Source organism: Oncorhynchus keta, chromosome 34 (assembly GCF_023373465.1).
Source record: "Oncorhynchus keta strain PuntledgeMale-10-30-2019 chromosome 34, Oket_V2, whole genome shotgun sequence".
NCBI lineage: Eukaryota > Metazoa > Chordata > Actinopteri > Salmoniformes > Salmonidae > Oncorhynchus > Oncorhynchus keta.
In genome coordinates, this window is record NC_068454.1 from 29,753,330 (window position 1) to 29,771,302 (window position 17,973).

The window sequence follows — 17,973 nt, forward strand, 5'->3', positions numbered from 1 at the left end:
CCCCCCTCCCCCTCAGAACAGCCTCAATTTGTCAGGGCATGGACTCTACAAGGTGTCGAAAGAGTTCCACAGGTATGCTGGCCCATGTTGACTCCATTGCTTTCCACAGTTGTGTCAAGTTGACTGGATGCCCTTTGGGTGGTGGACCATTCTTGATACACACGGGAAACTGTTGAGTGTGAAAAACACAGCAGTGTTGCAATTCTTGACACAAACTGGTGCGCCTGGCACCTACTACCATACCCAGTTTAAAGGCACTTAAATCTGAATGGCACACATAAACAATCCATGTCTCTATTGTCTCAATACTTAAAAATCCTTCTTTAACCTGTTTTTGTCCCCTTCACCTACACTGATTGAAGTGGATTATCCGGGTCAATAAGGGATCACAGCTTTTACCTGGTCAGTTTATGTCATGGAAAGAGCATGTGTTCTTAATGTTTTGTATACTCAGTGTACATTGTGAAGTACCCATATGCCACACTACTAAATACTAAGAGCCTCATCACCCTTTGTGCTTACCTCCAGGTATGTGGTGCTGTGCTTTTCATAGATGTCCTTTCTTCTTCTTGTGGCTTTCTGTGTGTAAGACTTCCCCACATCAAAGCAAGAGGAGCATTCCTTGACTTATAAAAACCCTCAGTCGTAGCAGGGGGTGTCTATAAACACAGAAAAGCCCATGACAGAAAGGCCCACCACTGTTCTTCCAACACAGGCCTCTAATTTACACAGCTAGTCACATAGTGTTTCAGGTGTGTTACTCTGTTATGAGTAACATCCTACAAATCCACAGTGGTAACCTTAAAAGGGCAACCATGTTGAGAAGGAGAGGAAAAGAGAGCGAGGGAGAGGAAAAGAGAGCGAGGGAGAGGAAAAGAGAGCGAGGGAGAGGAAAAGAGAGCGAGGGAGGAAGAGGGAGAGGAAAAGAGAGAGAGGGAGAGGAAAAGAGAGAGAGGGAGAGGAAAAGAGAGAGAGGGAGAGGAAAAGAGAGAGAGGGAGAGGAAAAGAGAGAGAGGGAGAGGAAAAGAGAGAGAGGGAGAGGAAGAAAGAGGAGAGAGTGAGATGGAGAGAGAGAGAGAGTGAGTGTGTGAGAGATGAGAGACAAATAGAGAAAGAGAGAGAGAGAGGTTTGGCAGTGGATGGACTATATTTCAGGCAGCAGCAGATGCCAGGGCTTCTGAATCTGTCTCTTCTCTGTTTCTCAGTCAGTGTTATGGCAGGTATACTGTAAATCTGTGGTCCCTGTTCTGCTTGTGCAATCTAACGGCAGGGATAGAGGATAGTGGCAGGCAGGGGAGATTTAGTGACAGTGTGACAGAAGAGACGTGGTGAACAACCCTGCTTTTCACAGGAGAGGTCAGACATGCAGACAGTCCCAGGCCTAAGAACAGAGTGACAAGTAAGGACTAATAATGCTGCTAGGACCTGGAGATTATATCAACTCAGGAACCTTCCAGTTAGCTGTATGAATGGGCAATACAGTGCTATAGAGTGGAAAGCTAAACTAAACTGTCCATGAAAGTAAGCCTTTCGATGCCTTTCGACCGTCAAACGCATACATTCTCTGCCTGCCTGGCACAGACTCCCGGTTAGGTATCCATATCACTTTTATCCGGTCTCAAACCACCCAAGGGAAAAGAGCGAGAACGAGCCATCTACCATCTAACGGTGTTTGCACCTCTTGTCACGCTCTCCGTCCACCCTGCGTGACGCTAAAGCACCAATCCTCATGTGCATGCTAGGAAAACCTTACCGCCATGATCCCTGCCAACGCAGGATCCACCTCGAAATGAACCGTTTAAATTACCCCTCAATCACTAAATCAAACATGAAGAGAGGGAGGAGGAGGAGGGGAGGGCATGCAGATTTGGGCATAGAGGTTGTTGTCTTCCTCCTTCACTACTCCGTCCCTCCATTCCTCCATCCATCCTCCCACTTCTCTCTCCCGGCGTGACCGCCACTGCTGCTGGCTTCCCACAGTTGTTTGGGGAGGCTGTTTGCTCAAACACCCACAGACACCGACTCACAACAGCACAGAACTGGGCCTTCTCCTCGCCTCCCCGCACCCCCCTCACCTCCACACCTCCCCCTGGCAGGTTTATTTGGTGTTCTCTCCTTCTCAAACCTGGCTGGGTTTGATGTGGTCAGCGTCCTGGGCACTCTCTGGCTTGAAGCTCTCCGTCAGTGCGGTTAGCGAGGCTAGCAGCTCCACAGACACACACAGGCTCTGTATTGACCTAGCCAGCCAGCTAATGGCTCAGAGTCTCAGTATACGGCCTGGCTGAATAAAGAACCTCATTTAATGGCAGAGAGGGCGATACATATGCATCGAGACCGCTACGTTTGTTTTGGAAGCCGAGCTCTGATAAAATAAAATAAATTCATATGCATATTTAAAAATCAATTTATGCTCTAATAAATTCATTGGACCTACCACAAGAGCTGAGTCCTAAGTGAACCCAAAGTTATAATATGGCTGGTTATTTTCCCTTCCCAATGATTCCTATTAGTACTGCAAATATGTGAGAGTGGGCTTAAAAAATAGTGCTGGTTAATAAAGGGAGAAATGTGTTCATGGAAGATTCTGCAGACTAGCCCTAGTGCCGGGTGTACTTAAACGTTTTAAGACAGTCAGGTGTTCTCATAGTTCCATAGGGCTAAATGTATGGATTTACTGTAAGTTTTACCACTTGCCATTAAGCAGAGCTATAACCTGGGTCTTTTCTCCAGAACATAGCTAAATGACACTAAACATGGCACCCTAATGCTGTCCAGTTTCCCAGAGCTAGCTGCTCAGGACAGACCATGTATCCCTGTCCCCATGCGTGGTACTGTATACAGTACGTTGACAATTGTATACAGTAATACAATTAATGAAACAGTCAATAATCTGATCATTAATCTGACTGTGAAAACCCATTCTCAGTTTTGGATCTTTTTGTTGAGGCTCCGCAGAGAGTGAAGGGGAATAGGTAGCTAAGTAGTAATGCTTTCTCTAAGAACACATTATGGGCCCTGGTCAAAATTACTGCACTATACAGTATAGGGAATAGAGTGCCATGTGGGACGCACCCCAGTAGCTCTCTGCTCCTCTCCTCCGCCCACTGTGTGACTGATTGAGGCATATGGGTGCCATGTAGGCTACATGCAGTCTGCTCCGACAGGCCTACAAAACAAACACCGACAGATCCTCCTGCCATCCGTCAGTTGGTTGGTTAGCGTGGGCCGTGCTGAAATGCCAAGTGTGCCTCCGTGCCAGTGGCGTGCTCTGACGTGCTCATCCACTAAAACAACATAGACCAATTTCCCCCGCGAATAGCAGACACAAATGTTTCCACCAGACCAGGCAGAGGCCAGTTGGGCCTTGTTCCCTAAAGCCCTCAGTAAATATATTGCGTGTGGCGTGTGATGTTATGAGTGGTCTCACCCAGAGATCTCAGATAGATCGATGGATAGATGGAACAAATCGATCTGGAAAATAATCTGTACAGCCCTCCTCTGAATTTTTTTTAATACCAATGTGGCCCTTAAGACAAAATGATTAGCCACCCCTGCTCTAGCTGGATCAGCATTTTCACCCTTTTCAGTGTAAACTTAAATACTGTAAATCCTACAGATTACACTTCATCATGTCTTAATAGTAAGCTCACTGAGGAACGCGCCAAACAAGGCTGAACAAGGGGGGAGGGTTGTAGAGCACTAACAGCATAGGACCCTGCTGCCGGGAAAAGAAACTCAAAGGTCCCATGACAATAGCTGCTGCCAAAGTAAATGTCTGCCATGCAGTCAGAGGAAAAAGAGATCTTAGTGTTTGGGGAGGAGGAGGGAGGAAGGGACGGAGAATGAGGGGGGTCTTGTCCAGTCCCTGCGGACTACATACACAAACACTTACTGTATGAACACACATGAGCCCCCGGCAGAAGTGTGCACATACACAAAAACACACAGCTGGCTTTAGCAGGACACTGGGGGCTCATAGGGGAATCATCGCAGTGAGCTCCCTCTAATAAAATGTGCAGTGATGGTATTAGCGAGATTTACCAGGAAAAATAAACATTCCTCCCCACTCGGAGGAGAGCAGAGGGGATCGGGGGTGGCTGGACTTGGCTGGGGCTCTTGGCTGGCTGGTACCCAGGCTGCGGTGTTGTTTAGGGGGGAGATTGGGCCTCGCGCTGGAGGACCAACGCCTGACCCCTCATGCTTTACCTCAGTCTGGGGTCATCTGAAAGAGAGAGAGCTAGAGCAGTGTAGGTAGTGGTTCCACTGTACAGCAACCCTACTAGAGAGAGATTCCGAGTGAAAGACAGACCAGAGAGAGAGACAGACCGACATAGCCAGAGAGCAGCGGAGGTAGTGAATCAACACTCCTAACTAAATGACCCAACAAAGCCAGGCCCTCCACAGGGCTCCACTGGCTCTCCTGATGGGAAAACAGAGCCCAGATAAAGAGACCCTACATCCCATTGTAATATCATTCTCTCAGGCTAACTACTAACTACAGGCCTCTAAAGCCTGTTGCACTGAACAAAGGGAGACTACCTTTGTGTGCTGTGTGTGGAACCTGTGCCAACTCTCATTCGGGGGGCTTTGGTTTGGGGGTTGTACTGGGAGGGACGGGGGGGAGGGGTAAAGGATTAAGGATTACTACCCTTCAATTACAGTATTCAGATTTTCCACAAAGCCATTTCCATCAAAACAGCAAGGCAGATGCTTAAAATAATCGCTCAGCCCCCTTTTAGTTTTTTTTGTTAATGTGCACTCAAGTGCCTGTAATTATGAACCTATATATCAGTCCAGATCCCCCAATTATAGCCAACCCTCCCTGTGCTCCACTCTGCTCCCACAGAGACATAGTCCTAGACCTAGAGAACAGGACATATCCCTCGGGCCAGCGCCACGCCACCTCCCTGCTGCCAGAACCTGGCATACCCCTAAATTAGAGCTCCGCCATCGATAAAGCACTCCATCACTGTGTGTGTTGCCTGAGTGACCTCAGGCAGAGCAGATGCAACAATGACCTCACAGGGGTGCTTATTTTTGTCCTTTTACACACGTGTTTTTCAGCATATACCAACTCCCCCTGAGACACCCGCAGGGAGTGGGGTCACAGCCAGGGTCACCATTATACAGCTCCCCTGAAACAATTAGGGTTAAGTGCCTTGCTCAAGGGCACAGTGATAGATTGTTCACCCTGTCGGCTCCAGTATTCGAACCAGCAACCTTTTGGTTACTGGCCCAATACTCTAACCTCAAGGCTACCTGCCGCCCTAATAAATTGCGGCTGTCTTCAGGCGCTGTCTCTCTAACATGGGAGGCCAGTGGAGGAGTGTATCCTTGGTGTGCCAGGTCCAGGCAAGAAGATCAAACGCTGTGCTCTCATGCACACACTGTTGACTAACACATTAACTAGGGACTCTTGAGTGGATAGAGAAAGTTGTACTGAATTGATTAGGGATTGACAGTTTTTCTGGGGATGGGGATTTTGGGGTTGGAGGTATCAGGTATGAAAGGGGTTGATACAATATCTGAGGGTAGGGGTGTGGGATGGTGGGTTTAGGGGGTTATTACTATAGTATGTCTGGGGATATAGGGGTGGGTTTTTGGGGGGTGAATCAGTATTTTGTGAAGGAGTTGAGACCATGTCTGGGGCTAGGGATATGGAGGGTTTTGGGGGTTGCTGTATGAGGTTTAAGGCTTTCTTTTGGTAAGGGTGTCCAGGGGGTGAGGCAGGCGCCAGTTTCGCCAGGCTGTGAGCCGTACCTTGCTTAGTTTCCTTCTTTATAAAGTGGCACATTAATAAGCAAATCTCCCCTGAGGTTTCATTTCTGTTCTGTGGTGAGCAGAGATGAATAAGACCGCTGCACCACAAACACAGACCCAGACACACACACAGACAAACACACGGCAGCTCCACAATGGGCCAGCCCATTCCCAGGCAAGAGAGAAAGAGCCATTACACTCGATGCAAATCTGAATCCACCCCTAGCCTTTCTAAAGAGTATAATATAAACCACTGTCGTATCCGGGTAGCAACCCACTCCTCTCCCCACTCCACCCCTCTCCCCTCCCCCTCTACTCCCCTGATAACCCCCCCCCCCCTCCTTACGCAATATGCCTAATGATACTTGACACATTTATTTTTTTAGCTTGATAGAAGAACATTCTTAGGGACCGAATGTTGTTTTTGCCAACTTTTTCAGACATCTCTACAGCTGAGTTTTCATAGAGCAGCCAGAGTCCCTCTGAAGTCCTGCAGCTCTCTAAGTAAGCACATAAGCCTTTTTGTTTTACAACTCAGCAACATAAGTTTTTTTCACACACACCCACACACGTGCGCAGGCCCCGACACCTACCCACACACACACACACCATGTATAAGACTACCGTTTTTTTTTACGGCCATAGGTATATAAGTATAGTGGTCTCTGGGTCCATATGGCCTGGAAGAAAGGATCACTAATTTACCCAATAAAGGGTCAGAGGATTGGCTGCAGGTTGACAGTGGTGTGTTTGACATGTTGGCAGGTGGTGGTGTGTGCGTCTGTCCGTGTGTTCTGGGGAGGTGTGATGGGAGCTATTAAGAACTTCCTGTTGCCAGCGCCTCTGATGATGCCCCCTGTTAGGCCTAATAACCCCCATCCCAGACCAGTACTACCCCCACCACTCTGCCCTGGTATGTGTCCTGCCACGCCACATCACACCAGGGCTAATACTCAGCACCTGTTGGCCCACAGCAGCTGGCCAACGCTACCCCCCACCCTTACCCCGTATTCTGCTAGCCATTACCCCCTACCGAAAGGTTGCTGGGTCGAATCCCTGAGCTGACAAGGTAAAAATCTGTCGTTCTGCCCCTGAGCAAGGCAGTTAACCCACTGTTCCCCGGTCGCCAAAGACGTGGATGTCGATTTAAGGCTGCTCCCCTGCACCTTTCTGATTCAGAGGGGTTGAGTTAAATGCGGAAGACACATTTCAGTTGAAGGCATTCAGTTGTACAACTGAATGGGAAAGTATCCCACTTTCCCTTTACCTTCCCTACCACCATCTGTCTTTCTCTCCCTAGCTGTCACCCATTGCCACAGGAACAGCGTCAAACCCAATCCCACCAAAGAAAAATTCAATTAACTTTTTGAACAACCCTGAAAGACATCTTTCCAAATGTCTTTGACCACCTGGAACTGTTTTATGTAGCCTGTAAAAGGGACTTTCCATTGCATGTCTCAAAGAGGAAGGTTAAAGTGAACTACGTGCTCAATTCAGGTCAGAATTACATGCACAGAACTCTGTTAAGGATGTCTACATGCATTCTTACAGAATAATGATGATTATATACACAACCTGAGGGAATTAGTTCCAAAAGGGTCAAATGTTACACAATACCAAATCAACAGGTTGTTGGAAAAAATGTTATTTTTTAATTATTTTTTTTTACTGTAATATTCGTGCTCCAAAAACAGCTTGGTAAAAGCCATCCAAGACTCTCTGGGTTTACCTTTACCTTTTGTAGCTATGCTTCATTCTTTTAATGGTATTCTCAAATCAATTTGTTTAAATTGCCTCCATTTAACATGCTGAAATACAACTGACTGGGTGAGATTCTTATCACGGTAATTACAGCAAATTATTGGGAGGGATTCATTATGCATAAGAGGATGTGAGCATTAAGGGGAGGAGGAGGGTTGGGGTGGTGTTAGAGAGATGATGGAGAGAGATATAGGTTACATCCCAAATGGCACCCTATTAGCTATGTAGTGCACTACTTTTGGTCAAAAGTAGTGCTGTGCACTAAACATAGATAGGGTGCCATTTGGTACAGCATAGACAGACTGAGGGGGACTGTACCTTAGTCTAGGCTAGACTAGCACTAGAATGACCTCTACTAGAACACCTCTGGATAAACAGGTTTCTTCTTCTTTCATCTTAAAACTGTAACTCTTTGGGGGTTTGCTGACTGACTGACATTAGTGTTCTTAATTTTTAGTATGCTGTGGGAGTGTATTACTAGTGACATTTTGTTTTCTTCTCACAATTGTTGTAACACTTAGTCAGGGTAGGGAGAAAGGGTCACTAGCATGTTGTGTGTAGGCTTTCTCGTTGGGGTTTAGCCTGGGTACTGCAAAGCACTGCTGACGTTAAGAAGGCTTTATAAATATGTTTGTTTGATTGATTGGTGCTCTCGATCTGCAGTGTCCCGGTTCTCCAGCCCCAGACTGACCCCCAGGCTGAACAGAAAGCGAGCCCTGTCCATCTCCCCTCTCTCAGACGCCAGCATCGACCTGCAGACCATGATCCGTACCTCGCCCAACTCCCTCGTGGCCTACATTAACAACTCACGCTCCAGCTCTGCAGCCAGCAGCTCCTACGGACACCTGTCCGTCAGCGGCATCAGGTACAAGATACACTACATGACCAAAAGTATGTGGACACCTGCGCGTCAAACATCTCATTCCAAAATCATGGGCATTAATATGAAGTTGGTGCCCCCTTTGCCGCTATAATAGCCTCCACACTTCTGGGAAGGTTTTCCACTAGATGTTGGAATATTGCTGCAGGGACTTGCTTCCATTCAGCCACAAGAGCATTAGTAAGGTTGGGCACTGATGATATTGGGCAATTCGGCTTGGCTCTCGGTCGGTGTTCCAATCCATCCCAAAAGTTGGAAACAGAATCGTCTAGAATGTCATTGTATGCTGTAGTGCATTGGGGCAGGTAGCATTCTCCTGGCATCTGCCAAACCCAAATTCGTCCATCGGACTGCCAGATGGTGAAGCGTGATTCGTCACTCCAGAGAACACGTTTCCACTGCTGCAGAGTCCAATGGCGGCGAGTATGGTGATCTTAGGCTTGTGTACGGCTGCTTGGCCATGGAAACCCATTTCATGAAGCTCCCGAGGAAGGCTTCCAGAGGCAGTTTGCAACTCAGTAGTGAGTCTTGCAACAGGACAGATGATTTTTACGTACTATGCACTCCAGCCCCCGGCGGTCCTGTTCTGTGAGCTTGTGTGGCCTACCACTTCACGGCTGATGTTTCTTTCCACTGCACAATAACAGCACTTACAGTAGACCGGGGCAGCTCTAGCAGGGCAGAAATTTGACAAACTGAGTTGTTGGAAAGGTGGCATCCTATGACAGTGCCACGTTGAAAGTCAGTAAGGCCTTTGTCTATGTACAGTATATTGCATGGCTGTGTGCTCGATTCTATACACCTATCAGCAATGGGTGTGGCTGAAATGGACTAATCCACTAATTTGAAGGGGTGCCCACATACTTTTGTATATAGTGGACATGTAGTGCACAAACATACAGTACACAACAACTGTTCTACACATATACATCTCTAGAACTTATGTATTACTTCAAAAATCTACACATAGGGCTCCACATACACCAATCAATCATAGAATAGCTGTACAGTTTTAAAAGTTATCTTAACTCTATAACTAAGTGATTACAGTTATTTTATTTGCTGTTGTACTTAAAATGGAGTGTCCTGTCCTTTCCTCTCTCAGTCCGTCGTTCACCTTCCCCCACCCCATCAACCCCATGGCCTACCAGCAGCTGCTCAACCAGCAGAGAGGTCTGAGTGCGTTCGGCCATACTCCTCCCCTTATCCAGCCCTCGCCCTCCTTCGCTGCCCGCCAGCATGCCCACGCCCTGGCAGCCTCCACCCTCAACACCACCCACAACACCTCCAGCTCTGAGTCCAACCAGGTGAGTAGCATTGTCTTACTTCAGATATCTGCACTTATATGTCTGATATCTCACAAACACTGGTTTAATTGTGACGTGCATGACGATGTAGTCCTAGAGATCCTATAATTCGTGTTTTATATGCAGAGAGGGATACGGATGAGAGGGATACGGATGAATTCCATTCAGCTATAACACAGAAACCAAAGATCTCTAACGTGAATGGAATGTAGACTGTATATTGTCCAAAGTATACTACGTAAATTATGGATAAAATGATGGCATGCTAAATTAATCCAGCCCAAGAGTGTCATAAACTGTCAAGTGTTTTTGTTTAGGGTTCGCTCAGCTATGAGCTGGAGGATGACTCCCTCCCATTAGCAGGAGTTTTTAACTGTCTCAGTTCATAGAAGTGTTTCCTCTGTCTCCTTTATCAACCTATTGTATACATGGTCTCTATGAATGTAAACTTCCCCCTCATCTTCTGTCACCCCCTCACACACACAAACCCATAAATTCCATCACTATGTCAATTTTAGTATACCAATGTACACACATATACACACACACACAGAGCTAAATCCCACCCCACCCCTCACTGACATTAATCAGAACCACATTTCCCCTGGTTTCCAGCCATTGAAGTTAGTGTTAGTGAGAGCATGGGGCCCCTGAAGCACAGTCAGCGCCGTACTGTACTGTAGTGGCTGGGTGGGATTTGGATACTAGAGAGACCCCTCCTCACTGACCCACAACCCTCACTTCATATCCTTTTTTATGATGCTTAAACACACACACACACACACACACACACACACACACACTGAGCGTCTCCTCCACAGAGCCTGTGACTGAGGCGTAAAAAGGCCTGTCTGTCTGTTATGTTGAGAGTTGGTTGGAGGATCAAAGCTCTGAGCGTTGCAGTGTGGATAATAATTTCTCTCTTTTCATATTTCCCCTGGCTGACTCTCATAAAGCAGTCTAAACTGTTTAGTCTCTGTGTCGGGTCGCTATACGAGTTATGGGCCCTGAGCCTGGTACTTGGCTGGCTCTGGTTGACTCTGAAACCAACCAACCCTCACATCATCACGTTACCATAGAACAGAGCCAGTCAGCCAGCGCCAAGAACAATACTGTGATGTCGCTCTGACTTTGCTCTGAGTTATCTTAACTCTGCCTCTGTCTCTACACACTCCAGAGCACTGCATCTCTGACTCCTTCTTCTGTTTTGCCACTTAGCAGACACTTTTATCCAGTGAGTGCATACATTTAGTGTATAATCCCTGTGTGAATCGAACACTCTTACCAACTGCGCCATTAAGGACCACTCTATCTAACCTCTACTTCTCTCTCTATCAGAATGTCCTTCAGAAGGCTGGTATAGTCTCTGTCTCTAACGTGTACCTCCTTCTCTCTCTACAGTATGTCCTTCAGAAGGCTGGTATAGTCTCTGTCTCTAACGTGTACCTCCTTCTCTCTCTACAGTATGTCCTTCAGAAGGCTGGTATAGTCTCTGTCTCTAACGTGTGCTTCCTTCTCTCTCTACAGTATGTCCTTCAGAAGGCTGGTATAGTCTCTGTCTCTAACGTGTACCTCCTTCTCTCTCAACAGTATGTCCTTCAGAAGGCTGGTATAGTCTCTGTCTCTAACGTGTACCTCCTTCTCTCTCCTGCAGAATGCTGGTGGTGACCCGGCGGTGAGCAGCACAGTCAACCCCATGATCACCAAGAGGCACAAGGTCAAGACAGAAGCAGAAGGCCCCCGGCCCATATCACCATGCTTTCAGGTATGTTATCTATCCCACAACCTATTTTTTGCTTCCCTTTACAGTGAGTTGTGCAAAAGCAATCTTAGATCATTAAGATGCAGATAAGCAAATGCAGAATAGTACAGTATATGTAATGGGTGCGTGTTGGTGGCAGGGAAGTCAGGTGCAGGAGAAAAAACTTGGTAAAAACGGAGTTGTTTAATAAATGCTGATAAAACTCCAAAACCCAAAATGTACTAAATAACAAAAGTAGATACAAAACCCGTCGCACACCAACATGATACATGCACAATTACATACAATCAAACAATCTCCGACAAGGACATGAGGGGAAACAGAGGGTTAAATACACAACATGTAATTGATGGGATTGGAACCAGGTGTGAAGGAAGACCAGACAAAACTGGAAAATGAAAAATGGATCAGTGATGGCTAGAAGGCCGGTGACGTCGACCGCCGAACACCGCCCGAACAAGGAGAGGGACCGACTTCAGGCGGAAGTCGTGACAGTATAGTTGGTTATATACAGTACAAGCTATTGTCAACACACACACAAACTGTGTGCTTGCATGCACATAAGACAGTCATGAACCCCTCTCTGACTGAGTCCACTCATCCACAGGAGCATGTCCTGGACCTGAGTGAGGAGCTGGACAAAGATGAGTGTAAGCAGGAGCCAGAGGCTGTCTACGAGACCAACTGTCACTGGGTCGGCTGCAGCAAGGAGTACGACACCCAGGACCAGCTCGTTCATGTGAGTAATTATTAACTGATTTTTAGTAACCACACAGAGTTAGGACATCTGTGAGTAGGGGCCTGCTGGTGCCTCTACAGTCAGGGGATATGCTTGTGACTTTCAGTGGACAAAAACATAAGGCAAGAGAGAGGCACACAGATACAGGAATAAGTCTGAAAGACACCCTCCCATTTCCCCCTTTTTTTAATGTTCAAAATGGCCTCTGCTCCTCATTAAAGCGTCATTCCAGTCAGGTTTAAGATTTAACCAGTCAAGGCAGTAGTAACTGATCCTTTCCTGTGGCGGACACGCGCAGGGTTAATGAGGCCTGTTGATTCCGACTGAGGAGACGGAGGTACTCTAACGCCCCTGCAGATGTGACCCCCAACCCCTGGCTCTCAGCCACCTCTGACCTCTGAACCCTAGAGGCATGGCAGTAAATCCATCGTCATACTCAGAGCTCTGGAACTCTGTCCTTTCCTCTCTAAGGAACCCCTGAACCCCTGATGCAGCGCTCTGTACTCTACACCAATAGGCTATGATTAACTGGGATTGTCAGTTCAGTACCCAGACTGGGAGTCTCTGAGCTGAGTCTGGAATGTTCTGAAGTCTCTAACTCCCAGTGTTACGGGTCAGGAGTGGATTCACCTTAGCCCCTTTCTCGTCCCCTTTCCAGCCTCCAGTCTGTCTTGACAAAGAAAGTCCAGGAGTAGAGCCACCTTAGAACTCCATTTACCCCCTCTTTCATCCCTTTGCTCCCCTCCCCTCTCCTCCCCCACCCTATCACTTCTCCCCCTCGTCCTGCCACCCTGCCCCAGTCGTCCTGACAGAGGGCATGTCCAGACCATCCCAGTAAGTTCCAGGATCCATTCCCCCTGCACTGCATCTCTGTCAGGGATTGAAGGGATTAGGGAACAAAGCTGGGGCCTGGTGGTGTGGCTGGACATGGTGAAGTAGAACACATACCACAACTCACTGGAATAATGGAATAAGGGAAAGGCAGCAAGGAAGGAAAATATACACATTAACAGTAAATGTCCATGTGTGAATGAGTCTCTTGTTACAGTGACTTCTAATTACATACCAATGTAGATGTAGACATCTGTAGATGTAATAACTGAGAGTCTGCTGCCAAGTATTTGATAGTACTTTATCCCTCCATCTACAGTACACACCCCCTGTACTGTAGTTCCAAGGTTTTACACAATGTTCTCACCAGTCATACAAGTGAAATCACTCACCTTGACAAAAAATACACAAAATTATGGCGTAGAACTTCTAAGTTCTATTTACCCAAAGTAATCCTTCCCCAATAGCCCCAAATTATGGTTTCAGTATGGTATGAAGAGTACATGGCTGAAAATGGAAGCCTGCTGCAGGCCACACACTTCACTTGTTCATCCACTTTTCCTCTGAAAAAGAACTGGGCAGGATCAGGACTGTCAACCACTAACCCAGTCAGTGGGTGGATGGCTACATCCCAAATGGTACCCTATTCCCTATATAGTGCACTATTTTTGACCAGGGCCCAGCTTGTGACAAAGTGGCCACATTAGTAGGGTATAGTGAGGGTGAAGGTCCCCAGGAGACAAAGTGGTTTGTCTGGCTGTGTGAATATTTTCCATGTGGTTGTTTGTGTGTGTGTGTGCGTGTGGCTCAGTGAAAATGGAGGGATAGGCACTAAGCAGGGTAATCTTACCAAGTGGCCTTGCATGCCTAGACAATACAGCAGAATGAGTCTTCCTGCCCTCCTGACCACACACACTTAAATGAAAGACCGGCAGTTCCTCTGAAACAAAAACTCTGTGTTTGATTCTACGTTTGTTTTCTGTAATTTAATGGAATGTAACTCCAGACATTTCTGTCCAATCACTGTCATGTTTTTGAAACACTCAGGCAAAAATGGATGCAAGGTCCTTTGACCATCTTTCAACCATGTCTGTGACGACTAACATTTTAAAATACCAACTCTAGTTCAGTTTGTACAGTACAGTACAGTACAGTACTGACTGCCAGACTGACAGACAGACAGACAGACAGACAGACAGACAGACAGACAGACAGACAGACAGACAGACAGACAGACAGACAGACAGACAGACAGACGAAGAGAACAAGGGAGACAGACAGACAGACGAAGAGAACAAGGGAGACAGACAGACAGACGAAGAGAACAAGGGAGACAGACAGACACAGACAGACAGACGAAGAGAACAAGGGAGACAGACAGACAGACGAAGAGAACAAGGGAGACAGACAGACACAGACAGACATACATCATTTATCTCCAGTTAGAAAATAAAATCAACCATTCAAGCATGGACATCTCAGAGTAGTGTACACACGGTATGTTACACACTATTGGTTTCCTGATCAAAGCGAGAGAGAGAAGGAGATGTGTGTAAATCTCAGTTGTCAGGAAGACATGTAAGGATTGTGTGTGTGTTTAACTATTTATGAATAGTAAACAATCAACAATTTGACCAACGGGGGACATTTTGTTAGTCCCCACAAGGTCAAATGCTATTTCTAGGGGGTTTAGGGTTAAGGTTAGTATTAGTGTTACAGTTAGAATTACGTTAGAGTTAGGAGCTAGGGTTAGTTTTAGGGTTAGGAGCTAGGGTTAGTTTTAGGGTTAGTTTTAGGGTTAGGAGCTAGGGTTAGTTTTAGGGTTAGGAGCTAGGGTTAGTTTTAGGGTTAGGAGCTAGGGTTAGGAGCTAGGGTTAGTTTTAGGGTTAGGAGCTAGGGTTAGTTTTAGGGTTAAGAGCTAGGGTTAGGAGCTAGGGTTAGTTTTAGGGTTAGGAGCTAGGGTTAGGAGCTAGGGTTAGTTTTAGGTTTAGGAGCTAGGGTTAGGAGCTAGGGTTAGTTTTAGTTTTAGGGTTAAGGTTAGGTTTTTGGGTTAGGGTAAGAGTACGGGTTAGGGGTTAGATAAAATAGGATTTTGAATGAGAATTGAATTGTGTGTCCCATTGTTAAAGACATAAACACATCTGACAACTTGTTGATTGAGAATATCAGATCCTGAAACAGATGAGGTTCGTGTCTATCTCCCAGACAGGTTGAGATACATGGATATGCCTGCTTTGTTTTACTTCCATGTGTTTTATTCCCATGTAACCCCATGTTCCCCTGTTCTCTCTGCAGCATATCAACAATGACCACATCCATGGGGAGAAGAAGGAATTTGTGTGTCGCTGGGATGAGTGCTCGCGGGAACAGAAGCCCTTCAAGGCTCAGTACATGCTGGTGGTCCATATGAGGAGACACACTGGAGAGAAGCCACACAAATGCACAGTAATAACTCCAATTCCCAACATGCACCCGGAATGTACACATTCTCCCAATAAGCCCAGAGCCTTCTATAATAGGTCACGGATAAGCCACTCACTTAACTATCTCTGCTTGTATCACACTTTTATATACATTTATAAGTCCTAACTCTGGTTATGATTCTGCTTTGTGCACTATAATAACTATAGACCATAGCCTTAAAATGGTACTTTAGCTTCTCACCAGTAGAAATCCATCCACTCCACATAGAATAGTCTTCTGGGCCTTTACTAAGGGATTAATCTGTTGCACTGATTCACTCATGATAACATTTTTGTGTGTAGTTTCCTCAGCTTCAAAGCTCAATAATGAGGGCTTGTGAGTCCATTAAAAGATAACTTCTGAGAAGAGAAGACTTCACAAGGCTGATTGACATGAGAGGAGGATGTTAGTTATTCAAGTGTAAAGAGGACTAGGGGTCCATGGGTCCTTATTAAGATCTACTCTACTGTATAGTTTAGTTGCTAAATCCCACATGCATCTCATTCACCCTAGCTATCTCCCTCTCTACCAAGTCTTGTGTTTTTGAAAGTTATGATCTCCGGTCTTTTATGTCCACATTTGAGCTAATCTAGTTTGATCCCATCTCTCACACTCTGTCAATTACCCACAGTGCACAGCATAGCACACTCTGAAGGAATACCAAATCCTACCACATAACAATGCATAGCATACCAAAGCTAAACACAGAACTGCTCAGCTGCTTTGTTTCAACAAAGTGTTCCATGATGTCTGGCGCTTTGCTTAAATAGTTCTAATAGTCATTTTGCTCAAAGAGCAAATCATTTTTGTGGTATATGTCATTCTCTTTTAATAGTCATTTTCTCAAAGAGCAAATACTTTTGTGTGATGCCAGAGTCTCTGAGGCTGTTGCTAACGCTAACCTTTGTCTGTCTCTCTCTTCTCTCTCCCACCCCCTTTCCATCAATCAATTTTTCCATCCATCCCTCCTCTCTCTGGCTCCCTAGTTTGAAGGATGCTGTAAGGCCTACTCTCGCCTGGAGAACCTGAAGACCCATCTGAGGTCTCACACAGGGGAGAAGCCTTACGTCTGTGAACACGAGGGCTGCAACAAAGCCTTCTCCAACGCCTCAGACAGAGCCAAGCACCAGAACAGAACTCACTCCAATGAGGTAAGGCTTCTATAGACACCCAACCATTGACAATCAAATGAGAGACATACTGTGAGCTACATCTATGCATTTACCCACTGCCATTATTTAAATAACCTAATGCACATTTAAGTTCATTGTGTTTACACTTTTCAAGGATTTTTATGTCCAATATGCAGTCAACATTCTGTTTTATTTGTGTTTTACATCATGTATTTTCAGAAGACAATGGATGAAAACAGTAATCAACTTTAACATCCGATAATAAGATATTGTGTAAAATGATTCTTCCCAGAAACCCTACATCTGTAAGATCCCTGGGTGCACTAAGCGCTACACAGACCCCAGCTCTCTCAGGAAGCATGTGAAGACGGTCCACGGACCTGAGGCCCACGTCACGAAGAAACAACGTGGCGATGTGCCCCCCAGGGGTCCTCCTAAGGGGAATGGAGAGAACGAGGCAAACGCCAAACAGAGTCGTAGAGGGATGGATGGAAAAATGGAGGCTAACAGCACCATTAGAGGAGCAGAGGACTGCCTGCAGGTCAAGTCAATCAAGACTGAGAACTCAATAGTAAGACTGGATGTGACATTTTATTGTGTCATAACAGCTGCTTTTAACAAAGCATTGACTTTGACTATTGTCAAAATCCTATCATCTACTACTAACAACTTAATACTACAAATGCTAATCTTAACATTATCATTCATACATGTTATATGTTATTTGAGTCTTGCAAGCCTTTCACCATTTATCATATCACCTTTCACATGAACTGATCTGTGATACAACTGCTGATGGTCTATCCTCTTCTTAACCTAACTCACCTTTCTGGTCACTGCTTGAATGTGCTTCTGTTTCCTTAACACTTTCCCTATTGGACAGGCTTCACTGAGGTGAGCACCAGCACTGTTTCTATTCCTTTCCATGCTTTTTAACACTGCATGTCAAACCTGAGTCAACAGTCAATATATTTGAAATGCTCTACTCTGTTCCTCCATGTATTAAAAACAGAGGACTTTCCAAGAGCTTCTCGTTTTAAAGTGTATACTAGCTACAGTTAGATGTTGTGATGTACTGTGAAATCTACCCAATGAGTTATACAGTGCCTTTGAAAAGTATACAGACCCATTGACTTTTTCCACAATTTGTTACATTACAGCCTTATTCTAAAATGTGTTAAAAAAAAAATATATATATATATATATATATATATATATATATATTAAATCCTCAGCAATCTACACACAATACCCCATAATAAAAAAAGTGAAAACAGGTATTTAGAAATGTTTGCACATTTGTTTGAAATAAAAACCTGATATACCTTAGGTACTAT

General features: G+C 45.7%; 1 protein-coding gene across 2 annotated transcripts in view; it reads left to right on the forward strand.

The window, feature by feature from the left end:
* gli2a (GLI family zinc finger 2a) overlaps positions 1-17,973 on the forward strand; it is a 104,046-nt gene that overhangs the window by 77,407 nt on the left and 8,666 nt on the right. For both annotated transcript variants that reach the window (XM_035749714.2, XM_035749715.2), the window contains 7 exons: positions 8,185-8,386; positions 9,507-9,708; positions 11,363-11,473; positions 12,078-12,209; positions 15,336-15,485; positions 16,490-16,654; positions 16,929-17,207. In XM_035749714.2, coding sequence (XP_035605607.1) covers positions 8,185-8,386; positions 9,507-9,708; positions 11,363-11,473; positions 12,078-12,209; positions 15,336-15,485; positions 16,490-16,654; positions 16,929-17,207 — 1,241 coding nt within the window. The remainder of the gene's footprint in view (positions 1-8,184; positions 8,387-9,506; positions 9,709-11,362; positions 11,474-12,077; positions 12,210-15,335; positions 15,486-16,489; positions 16,655-16,928; positions 17,208-17,973) is intronic.